We start from the raw sequence: 12,728 nt of genomic DNA on the forward strand, positions 1-12,728 counted from the left end.
ACCGAACTTAAGTGCATGAATAGCATGAAAGTATAATTCATATATATTTCCCCTATGATAAAAATTATTCAGGGACATTTTTTATCTCAATTTAAAGTAAATCCTCTAAACCCAGACCAGTGCTTATTAGACAAAACATTACACTTTACAGAAAAACAACTCATTGGCATCCCATTGGCAAATACTGGAGAGTAACAGTTCTCCTTTTTGGTATGCCCCCATTTTCTCCTCTAATGGTGTACAAGTTAAGACAGTGAAACTAAAATCCAAAAGTTGTCCTCAGATATATATAGAATATAGACCACCAGTGGGAAATATCTGAACCTTCAAATTTCAGCTAGGCATGATCTGATTTTGTTACAGACTTTGAAACCTGACAAAAGTTGGCCTAAATTCTGGCTTTACAACATTCTCAGCCATATCACCTTGGAGGATTACTAAATTTCTCTAAGGTTTAGGTTTTCATTGCTTGAAAGGAAATAATCAAGCCTAACTTTTAAAAAGTACTGTAAAGCTTAGTAGGTAAAGAGGATATAAAGCATGTATCACTGTGAAAGATGAAGAGCAACCATCAGGCAGTTAATAAATTACAGCCACTGATTCACAATGTGTTCAACCTTTCTTAGAGTGGTTTAACACATATTTATATCGAATAATCCAGAGACTATTCATTTTTACAACTCATAATATGTATTTATTACATAAACTATAACTTTGGTATTATTATGTTAATACCATATATAACACCAAATTATATATATTAATACCATATATAATACCAAATATATATACCAAATATAATACATGCAAACTTATATAATAAATATCTATATAACAAACATGTTGATGTGCATATATGTGTATATATCTATATAAAGTACATTTAATGCCCTCAACTTTTCAGATCAAGCTGCAAAGTTGCATTTCATTAAAACTAACTAGAAGCAACCTCTACATTCTTTCACAGGTATGGTTACAAATAGAAATACTCAAACTAACTTTAAGGACACTCTTTTAACTTGAAAAAGAAACCATTATTTATGAAAACGTGCATGATACAAATCAATTAAACTTTTCTGATAATACTAGTTACAAAACTCAATATAAGGCAAGTCAATATCAGACCCTCCATAAAACATTACTAAGTACTGAAGTCATTTCTTTAAAAGACCTTTTCCCCCATAAGTAGTTCTGCCACCACTCCCCTCTCCAACATCCACAATGTTCCTCGTTAATCTAACATGGCACACTTTCCCACTGAGCCCAAACTTGGCCTCAAAATTATTCTCAGCATAACACTTCAGGCAGCTACTAGCAATCAATAGGAGTTGACATGTGCATTGAATCTTATTGGCTATCCCTGGCTCAAACCATCAGATGTAAATGTTTATACCTTTTTAACATTATGAAGCTTACATTTATCCTTGAGAGTCTACTTTTTTGAAAGTTAAAGACATTTTAAAAGATTAACTGTATATGTACTCTCAGAAACAGAATTTTGGGGAGTTATCTTAGAAACAGTACTGGGTTGCTACCTACCAGGCTTGGGTAACAGCTTGAGCCTATTTTTTCATTAGTAAAAGGAAAATAATAATGCTTTCTATGCTTTCCTTCCAAAGCCGTCGAGATGATAAAATGATATAATGTATGGGAAAGAAGTTTTAACTACAAATCTTCAGACAAATATAAGATTAAAGTTGGAAGCAGTCTTAGAAACAAACTGTCCAGCTCTCATAAATTTCTAAAATGAAAAGGGAATTCCAGTAGGGTTAAGTGATTTGTCCAAAGTTACACTGGCAATTAGTACAAAGCCGGGTCTAGAAATCACATTTTCTGCATCTGAGTAACAATTAACTATATTTCAAGAACAGTAAAATAATCTTTAGCCATAACTTATAAACAATGTTTTAATTCGACTATTGGTAATAAAGGTTCTTCTTTCCAAAAATGCCAGTACATGGTAATATTTTTCCTTATGATTTTCTATCGATAGTAATATAGTTTTGTTTAATGAAATGTCAGTACCTTTTAGTTAAAATGTACCCATTTACAATTTGCTCTTCACATGCTTTTGTCTTCCATAACGTTTTTGAATCTCATCTTTCCATCTTATTAATTGAAATGTCCACTGAGCTTGATATTTCTTTCTTGAGTTGTTTAAAAGTTACCTACAGGATTCCATATATGAGTAGAAAGTGTTTTTTTTAACTTTCAAGTATCTGAGAACTCCAGTTCCACCACTGACAGACATCTGCTGCGTGTGAGCTTTCCACTATATTAGGTACAAGGTAGGATTTTTTTTTTTAAGATATAACCTTTTTTCTACGGACTCTGAGAAACAAACTGAGGGTTCTAGAGGGGAGGAGGTGGGGGATGGGTTAGCCTGGTGATGGGTATTAAAGAGGGCACGTATTGAATGGAGCACTGGGTGTTATACGCAAACAATGAATCATGGAACACTACATCCAAAACTAATGATGTAATGTATGGTGATTAACATAACATAATAAAATAAAATTTAAAAAATAATAATAAAAAAAAAGATATAACCTTTTTTGTCCTTAAGGTCATGATAAGGTAGACAACCAATAATACTGGGGGAAAGTTCTGCAAGAATTCAACAAAAGGGTTGCAATTAGAAAGTACTAATCATTAAGTAAAAATCAAGGGTGTCTTTGGCATTAAGTAATTAATGGGTAGGAATTTATTAGATGTAGAAGATTAAATACCCCTGGGTTAATGAGAAATTCATAAACCAAACATTTACGCAGAAGAATCATACTGTGTACTCTCTTTTTGCCTTATATAGTAAGTAAATATATTAGAAAAGCTAGCAGTTTAAATCACTGATTCTCAGGGTTGAAAGGAATATACCATCTAGTGCCTTTTTCTGCAATTAATATTCTTAATGAATCACACACACAGTATATAGCTATGCACAGAGGGCCACCATATATTCTGATAATGTCTAAATGAGGAAATACCAATTTCACAGTCTGGCAACTGAGGACGATTGCAATTGAATTTCAATTCAGTATTTAGGAAATCAGAAGAAGTCCCTTGGTAACGAAGAGCAGTTGGACTAGATTACTTTTTAGGTCTTTTCCAAGCTCGAGATTCTATAACTGAACAAAATTGAGAAATAAAATATTCCCTGAGTTTGATGAGATTTTTTTAAATATTAAATTACACTACTGCTAAATAGTTTTTTACTACAAGCTCTATTATGCATTTGTTTCTCTTAATCGTCATTCTTGAGTGTTCAAACACTGAGGAGAAAAAGATAAGTATATATGCTTTCTTCCCTCAAGGAGTTTATATTCTAATGAAAGAAATTAAACAAATACCTAAGCAGGTATTCTACAAAAAGCCATTACAAAAAAGGAAAGTGTACAAAGACATTACATTCTCCTGAAGCAAGGCTTCTCAATCTCCGCACTACTGACATTTCAAGTTGGATAATTATTCTTTGTTGGGGGCTGACCTGTATCCTGTAGGATGTGTAGCAACATCCCAGGGCCCCTACCACTAGGTACCAGTAGCACTTTCCACCCCAGCTGTGACAACCAAAAGCCCGTGGGGCTGGGGGGGTGGGCAATTTACCCAGTTGAGAACCACCTGCCTTAGGAACAGAAAAGGCTTCACAGAGGAAGAAGCGTAAGAATTGTTCTTAAAGCCTGGGTAGTATTTTAAAGGTCAGAAGCAGATGAAGAAGTGGGGCAGACTCCAGGTGGCACAGAAATAAGCCTTTAAAAAAGTGTTGACTCACTTACTAAATTAGTGTGCTGTCTGTCCTCTCACAGATTCTGGCTTTATCAAGTCTCAGCACTGCCAGTCCATCTCTAACACCTCTCTCACCCTCGATACCCCCCTGTCTAACAAAGAGTCCTAGTTCAAGTCTCTGTCTCCTCAATAGGCAACAGTGTCTGTTGGATTTCAAAAATATCATTCTGTCTTCATCGTATGTATGTTAGGATTGCCTTCAACTTGGTGGAAGTGAGACTTCTTTTCTGTTTACTGTCATTAAAAACATCAAAGAGGCCTCTAAACAAGGTGATTTGGAGTAGAAAATAATGAATTTGGGTTTTGAGTAAATTCGAAGTAAGTCAGGTAGCAGGACACCAGATAGAAGAAATACAAAAAAATTAATTAAAAATAGAAAACATTTTAATATACAGTATGGATACAAGATACGTAAATGCAGCTAGAAGTAATATAAAACAGCAGGAGGCAGAAGGTAATAGGGACAAGTATTTCGTTTTCTATTTTTCTCCTGCTTTTTTTAAACAAAATCATTTTTATCTTTTAATGAATCTATTACCATAAAAAATGCCATTTCCAAAAGTGACATCCTAGAAGTGTCATTCCAAGAATGTCACTTTAGCATAACTAGAGAAATATAAATAATATACATGTATTTTAATTCTCTTCTATCTAAAATAAATTACTTTATTTCTTAACAACTTGCCTATTTGACATTTTGGTTGAGCTAAGGAGAGTGTAAAGCTCTGTGTTGCCTCTGAAGGATACAGAGAATTGATTTCTTCTTATTTCTGCGGAAGTTCACTAGGCAAGCTACTTGTGTCAAGTCATTATGATAAGATCCAGCAGAAGTAATGCATTAACATTGGTTGATATTGCCAACAAATTACTGTATGTGAATCAAAACAATTTCTGTTCCATTATTTTCAGTTTGCCTTTTTGTAAAGTTAAAATATGCAGAGGAAACCAACATTTGCATGACACTGTTAGCATTCAGACTGATTCATGACTTTTCTCTTTGGAACCCACCCAAACCAAGAGAACCTCACAAACAGCATGCCCGATTGGAGAGGTTTCCATCTGGACCACACCTATGCATACCACACATACAGGAGTGAAAAATGATCTTTGAGCTTCCTTCTATCGCAATTGCAATTTGCCTGGTGTTGCAACAGTTTCAGACTGTTAATAAAAACTCCCAAGATCTAAAGAAAAGTTCCAATGGAACATCTAGTTACTATTCCACTGTTGGCAGGAGATGGACTTAGTTACAAGGTCATGGAAGTTACACATGTCCCATTTAAAGTTAAGGTTGTTAATCAAAATGCAAATTATTACTCAATGACAAAACATTTTAAGCCAAAATGGGTCGTTGTTTAGACTGTGTGTTTTTATGTACTTCAATGAGTCATTAAACCTCTGCCATTTCAGAAGAAAAGTACTCCTGCTGAATATTCAGTGCTATAAGCAAGCGTGTAATCTATTTTTTTTAAATAATCGTTCTAGTAAACTAAAAACATAATGCAGTAATGCCAACAATATGTATGTAGGAAGTGGTGCATGTGTGAATAATCGTGTTATAAAAACAGAGCACAATATTCATAATTGTTTTCCTATTTATGTACTAAATACTCTTATCAAAAATGAGTCCTGAGTGTTTGATCACTATTGATGAAAAGTATTATGAATGCACTAAAATTACCTTTGCAGGCCAGAATAGTAGGTTCTCATAAGAATAAATAAACTAGTGTCTGAGAGTCATTTGTTTAATATTGGAAGGAGGCACGGCATGATGTAAGTATTATGAAGTACCACTACTGTCAGAACTCAAAGTCTTGGGAACAATAACAGCAAATGACTAGTGTGCCTTTCCTTTGGTATATGGGGTTTTTCTATTTGTCACACTGCCTTCCAGTAACAAGGAAGGCACCCCGCCCCCAACCCTTCAGTCACTGGTCTCTGCTATTCTCACTGTTGGACAGAGAGCAGGACCATAATTAGAGAGTTGTACATTCCCTTTGTTTCACACTCTCTTCCTGCTCTCTCGGCCCTCTCCAGCTCTCAGTGCCTGGACCAAGCATGGCTTTCTCTTGCTGTGCAAAACCACAATGCTTCTCTTCACTCTCTTCTTCAGGGTGGAGAGGCTCTGCTTCCTCATCTCTGCCTTTTTAACTTTGCTTGGGGGGGCAAACCAAAGAGCAGTGGAAGAAATGTCCATGGTGACCATTGTCCCCACTGTCTTGCTAGTAGGGAAAAACCCCAAGGCAAGAATATTGACCCTATATGACCTTGTACCAATGCAAATAGTAGATCTCCAGCCATGGAATAATATAATAATATCAATACCCACAAAAGAGCTTACCAATTGTCAGACATGGCTCTAAGTGCTTTATTACTTAACTCATGATCCTCACAAGAACCCTATGAAACAGGGTATCATTATCCCCATTTTCCAGATAAGGATACCAGACACAGAACAATTAGGAAATTTGGCCAGGGTCATAAAGCTCGTAAGTGGCAGTCAGGTCATGAACCCAGGCAGCCTGGATCCAGAGTCCCTGAACACACTAAGCACACACATGCTCTTCCATCCAGCAATACAACCAAAAGCAGCCTGAACCTATTCTTAAAAGAGATGAAAAGTAACCAGGGTGGTAATTTTTAAACTTCATTCTTTGTGTACCCATCCTCTGATTTTTTTTTTTTTCAGTTGTGTGGCCACAGGGAAAGATCTGAATAATTAAACTAAAACTTCATCCTGCAAGTGAACATAGGTCTACACTGGGAGGAATCAGTTCAACCCATCCCTGGAAAACCAGTGCTAGAGCTCCCTAGACCACGCAGCCACTCATTTATTCAGAAGCAGGGAAGACAGGAGGGGTGAGCTGGGGCCCCCTCACCCCACTTCAGCCCCACCCAATCTTGCCAGTCTTATTCCCAACACCACCATACATTGTAGCCGTGTGAAATCATTCCAGATTGGCCAGGAAACTGAGAAGAGTGGGGGGGGTATCTTTCATCTTCATATTCTCCTAATTTCTAGGTAGTGAGTGAGATTCTACTTGCTGGAAAGAGCATCCACTCTCTAGTGGCAAAAAGCAGGATGACATGGGACTTTGAAAAACTCTGGAGGAACCCAGCCACTGTTGCAAATCTGAAAGCACATAAGGAACAGACAAATAATTAAAAGGAAGTGGGCGATTTTGACAATGATGATGATTGTCATTGCTGGCTGGTGGGAGAATGAGCATGGGGTGAAGAGGAACACCCTTTCTTACAGACTGCAAAACATTCATGTATTAAAAATCCATCATTTCTTCCTTGCTCCTTTTATATCATTCTTTGAAGCTGTGCTTAAAGAACGGAGTCTGATTCTTGTCATCACATGGACAAATGTCCCCATCCTCAACAAACCTAAACCATCACCCTGTACTACTCCCTCAAGCCCCTCCCCATACCCAGTGGCAAGAACTGGTTTGAGGAAATAAACATGCTTTGCAAACCAAACAAATACCAGAGAACCAGTGACAGGTCCACCTTTGTTTGAAAGAGATCCAGAGCAGATAGGCCCTGTTTAGGATTTAGAGTACTTTATATACATAAAAACACAGGCAAAATAATTTAACTCTTTGAGAGAGAAAGAACCGGTTCTTCCAGATTTTTCAGTTCAGAGCCTTCTACAGAGGAGCAAAAAGACATAAACTCTAACTTGCTCATATAAAGACATCTCCTCACCAGAGTGAATGAGAGAAATGAGGTTGCTTTCAATATAAAAGCCATGTGGTGGTTTTCAAGTTTTATTAAATATCATGATTATTAATTCAGTCCAGGAAAGTACAAGGCAACAAACCATGTACACTAATACCACAGAAGATCAAATGCCTATCCATAAAATCCTCTATTCTCTCCACGAGATTCTCCACAAGATTTTTGCAAGAGATTTTTTTGCAATTCTCTGAAAACCACAATGTTATTTTCCCAATTTATTTGGAGATCATTGTTTCTCTTTAAAATAATCCTTTATAGAAAAAGACCACCCATTTTTATTTTGTCTTCTGTAACTGTGGCATGTTATAGACCCAAAGTTTGTCAAAAAAAAACAACTGTCTCCCTTTTGAAAGTGGATAAAATATTCATTTACTTTGAGTAAATTTCCTCCTTCAATCCAACCATCTGGTTCTAAATTAAGGTATCCTACTTTGAACATGGGTATGCTTGCCATCTGGTTACCCGAAAGCAGCAATTACTTCAGGTAAATGAACATATACCTAATTCTAAGCAAGTATATTCTACTATATAGGATACTATGGCATAAATACACACCCTTTTTATCTGCCTGCTATGCACCAACTTGAGAAAAAAATGAGTATGTGTTCTGCCTAATGGAGATAATTTACTGCTGTGTGTAAACATTTCAAATTCAAGAGAATTTATTTATTTGCAATATTCAACAAGTGGTGAATTTCCCATTAGCCGAACTATCAACTGAAAGTAGAGGAGCCTTGGGTTTCGGGAGAGAGTTTGTCCTCTACCTTTCTCCAGTGCACTATGGGAACCAGAAAAGGTAAGTGTTCCCTGTAGGACAAAACCAGGTCCCACCCAATGCCTAGCGGGAGAATAAAACCTTCCAAGGGTCATAGGTATATAGCAATAGTGAAATCTAATTTTCCTGCCCTCACCCAAATTCTTTCTCTCAGACCTCCGAGAAGTAAACCAAAGAATCAATTGACTCCTGGGTATTAATGAGTTGTCTCCATATAGGCTAAGTAAGGTGGACTGAATTGTAGTACTGCTCTTTTAAATATTTCCAGTTGCTTGCTGTGACTCCCCATTGGCAGAATAAATACTTATTTTTATTACAAAAATTATCCAAAAATTAACTTGGCAAAAACTACAACTAACTAAAGACCATGATATTTAATCATTAATCAAATGAAAATTTAGAATTTACATCTATGTCCTCTTGGAAAGTGTTTTAAAATATCAAATTACAGAGCATTTGGGGGACGAAATCATCACCAATCAAAATCCAAACCTGGCTGAGTTCCTGACATTGATATGTTTAAAAAATTCTCCCAGTAGCCATAGTAACGACAACAATCAAAAAAAAAAAAAAAAGATTTAATAGATGTAATGGTCACATAATTGTGAACAGAGATTTCCTTTGCCATATCAACTCCAGTTAGAAAAACTCAAGAAATTATCATATTCACTCCGGTAATGAAGGGAAAAAAAAACAAAGAGAAACAAGGACTTTCTCTAAGATGCTGTTTAGAAACAAAACCATCCTGACAGCTCCAGAAATATTGAATCCAGATTTTCTATTAGGATGCAGAATACAGCCACATGTGCTCTAGGTTAAACTTTCAACCAAGTCATTTACATCTCTGGGAGAAAACTGAAGGAGAGAGTTTGAACACAAATATGCACTAGGGGTACAAGAAAACAGTTATGGGTCAAGCAAAAACATCTGGTCTTTTTAAGAGTCCCGTTAATTTGAATGCACTGACCAAAACAAGCTCAGTTCCAGCAAATATATTTTGGCATGGCTCAAAACACAGGATTTGTTGGAAGTATTTATTTCACCAGAGCAAGATTTATCAGTGATATGCAACTCCCACTATTGACATTTTGACATAAGCTTGTTTCCAAACACATGCAAATTTGCCTTCTACGCCTTTTCCCCCATATGTGATATGATGGTGGGTTTTAAAAAATGTATTTATTCTGTATTGTTTAGAATATGTTAAAGGAAGTGGTGAAAGAGGGTTTAAATTATCCACATCTGACCTTAGGAGTTTGAAAATGAATATACATTCACTTATAGGAGGCTTTAACTATCATACAACTACTAAAGCTTTGGAAAATCGATCTGAGGTTGCTTCATAGCACTCTATAAATAATAAAACTTTTGTGTTCTCCCATAACACACTGAAATTTCCCAGCCTCCTATACAATAACAACTTCTGGGAGTTTCCAGCCACCATAAGCCCCGGTCCATCAGAAAACCAAAGTTTGAGTCTCACCTCTCCACTGACAAGCTTGCTGATCTCAGGCACCTGGGACTGATCTCAAGACCCTGGGGCTGCTTTGAGCCCCAGTTTTCTGCTGTTGTGAAAATCATTTGAGAACAGGAGAGGCTCTGCCAGGGGCATCACTGCTAATCCCCAACCTGCCTCTACTTCTAAGGTTGTCGATTTCTTTTTTAACTTCATTTCGGTTGTTTGCTGGCCCTGTAGTCACTTAATTAATCAAAGTTATTTTAAATGCAATGGATTAGGGCAAAAAGTGAAAATCAGATGTTTATTCACTCAGTAATATGCTTGAGTGCTGACTATCACAGGACACTCATAACAGCTCATATTTATAGAGGACACTCTATATGCCAGGTATAGGGTTAAGTGCTTTTCAATGCATTTACTCAAGGACACCTGCAACAATCTTGTGAGGACAGTACTACTATTATTGTCACCAAGTTAAAACTAAAAGTATGGGCTCTGGAGCCAAACCGCTTGGGTCTAAATCCCTGCTTTGTCAGCTCACTGTGTGACAAATTACTTGACTTCTCTGGGCCTCCATTTCCCTATCTGTAAGATAGGAAGTGTGGATGGCACGTTCCACGTAGGGTTCTTGTGGGACTAAGTTAATATATTTTGCTGGATAAGCACTAGAGGTAGTCATTGTCAGGAGCTGGTTACTTAGATTCATCAGCGTCTTCAAGCCTTCACCACAGCTAGTGCTGCATCTGGGATTTGAACCCACTTCTGTTTGACTACGAAATCTGAACTCTAAACAAGTGGTGAAAAGCCCCACAGCCTCTCAGGAAAAAAAAAAAAAAAAAAAAGGAAAATACTGCCCACATCTAAAAAGCATCAAAGGTACTCATTAACAAGGCATTTGAGACTGACCGCTAGCTTTCCGAACTCTTTTCACCACTGGAGTTATTTCCAGAGGCAGTAACTCAAGAACAACAGCAAAAAACTAGAGTCACTCTATGTTTGTGTCAAGAGAGCTGGCAGCACCTGCAAGGACATTTCTCGTTGGCACTGGCCATGGCAGCCTCCTCCGGACCCCTGTCGCCCTCCCCCTGACTCTGTCACCTGGACCTGCTCGTACTGCTCCGAATCTCAACTTCCAGTTTTGGAAAACTTTATGCAGCCAAAGCTCACGCTCTGCTCCGTGCCTGCCAGGTAACAGTCGAGGTGGGCGTGTTGCCCGGGGCGGGGGGGCGGGGGGGGATTTTGCCCTGCACTGCCATCTTATCTCCCTCGACGGTATCTTGGCAGGGTTTTGATGTCACCCTGGCATCGCTCAGATTTCACACTACCCTTTAAAAATTGCTGTGCGCCATGCTGGCTAAGGAACTTTGACGGGAGGGAGTTCCAGACTAGAGGAGGGGGTGGCATTCACCATTCGGCGCTGGTGAGTGTGTGGAGTCGGCAGCAGGGAAAGCCCGGGCATCTGGGAGACCCCAAGGGTTCTGGGTGATGGTCCTACCCCACCTTCGCTTCCTTCACCCACCCCTCGCTTTTCGGTCTGGGAAGCCAGCCGGGTCCCCCGGGTCGCCGGCCGCCCAGTCGTTCGAGCAGCCTGGCTGGGTGGGGCGGTGCCGGGCACCGCCTCCCTCCCTACCTTCTCTCCCCGTGGAGCACGTAGGAGCTGCGGAAGAAGCCCAAGAGCTCGTTCTCGATCAGGGCGTTGTAGATGATCTTCAGGTTGTAATTCCTCTGCGCGTCCAGGGTCCTATTCAGCACCACCACCAAGACCTGGGTTTGCGGGTAGAGGAAAAAACCGGCCACCGGGACAGCCCCGGCCACCCGGTCCTCGGCCACCTGCACCTTCTCGACCGCCACCCGGGAGGCGTGCAGCACGACGTAGCGGGTGGCGTTCCGGCACGCGATCTCCACGTTGACCTCGCCGGAGAAGGTGAAGTTCTCCATGAAGGCGGTGAGCATTAGATTGTAGTGCAGCGGCTTGAGGTGGCCCGACAGGCGCAGCTGCGTCCACGGCTGCCACTGCTCCCGCTCCTCCTCCGACGGCGGCTGGGCGGACGGGGTCCCAGGGGTGGCCTCCCTGCCTGCCTCGGGCTGCGAGGAGTCTCCGCCAGCCTGGTGGTTGCGCCGGGCGGAACCCGGAAGGCTCCCGTTGCCCCCGCGCGCTGGGAAGCCGGCGAGACCGCCGTCGGCGCCCGGCGCTGCGCTAGCTCCACACTCGTCGAAGCGCAAGCTGAGCAACACCGCGAGCATGGTGACCGCGAGCAGCGCCACGATGGACACGGCGAAGGCCAGCAAGAGCCGCTTGTGCACCGTGATGTGGCGCTCGGTAGTGCGGGGTCGCACCCCCACGGAGTCCGTCCACCGGTCCGAGATCCCCCTGCCGCCGGCCCGGAGCGCGGCGTCGTTCTCCCCCATGGTGGCCGCGAAGGGTGAGCTGCTCTTCTCAGCCCCCTCCTCCTCCTTCTTCTTCTTCCTCTTCTTTTTCTTCTTCTTCTTTTTCTTCTCCTCCTCTTGCTCCCCCCGCTCGCCGTCCAGGGCCATCACACAGCCTCCTCCTCCTCCCCCGCCCCCTCCGGCACCCCCCGCGGGCGGGCCACCCGGGCCACCGCCAGCGCAGGCATCAGAGAGCGCACGCGGGCCGAGGGCGCGACGCTAGCTGGGACCCTGGAGACGCCGGCCCAGGTTCTTTTAAGACGGGTTCTGGCCGCAGGCGACAGCAACCTCGGCGCCCGCCATCAGCCCCGCCTCTCTCCGGACAGTGGCGGTCGAGGCGCGGGGCGGCGAGCTCTGGGACGCGCCCAACTTAGAGAGCGTCTCGCTCGCCCCACCGCGCGCTACTTCTCAGGCCGGCGCGAGGCGCCGGGGCACATGCTGCCTCCGCCCCTTGTGCGCCTGCGGCTCCCGGCTCACCCTCCCCAGCGCCCAGCTCTCGCCTGGCTATCCGCGGGAGCCTTTCAACGGGTCCTCGGC

At 41.4% G+C, this 12,728-nt stretch overlaps 1 protein-coding gene across 1 annotated transcript in view; it reads right to left on the reverse strand.

Annotated features, from left to right (window-relative positions):
• Nucleotides 1-12,486, reverse strand: part of TRHDE (thyrotropin releasing hormone degrading enzyme) — a 364,327-nt gene extending 351,841 nt beyond the window's left edge. Inside the window, exon 1 of the mRNA XM_045872950.2 lies at nucleotides 11,395-12,486. Within this exon, the coding sequence (XP_045728906.1) occupies nucleotides 11,395-12,299 (905 nt within the window). The 5' untranslated portion in view covers nucleotides 12,300-12,486. The remainder of the gene's footprint in view (nucleotides 1-11,394) is intronic.
• Between the last annotated feature and the right edge of the window lie 242 nt (nucleotides 12,487-12,728).

This window comes from Mirounga angustirostris, unplaced genomic scaffold (assembly GCF_029215605.1).
Source record: "Mirounga angustirostris isolate CCGP_5_RB_7025 unplaced genomic scaffold, mMirAng1.0.hap1 SCAF_5, whole genome shotgun sequence".
NCBI lineage: Eukaryota > Metazoa > Chordata > Mammalia > Carnivora > Phocidae > Mirounga > Mirounga angustirostris.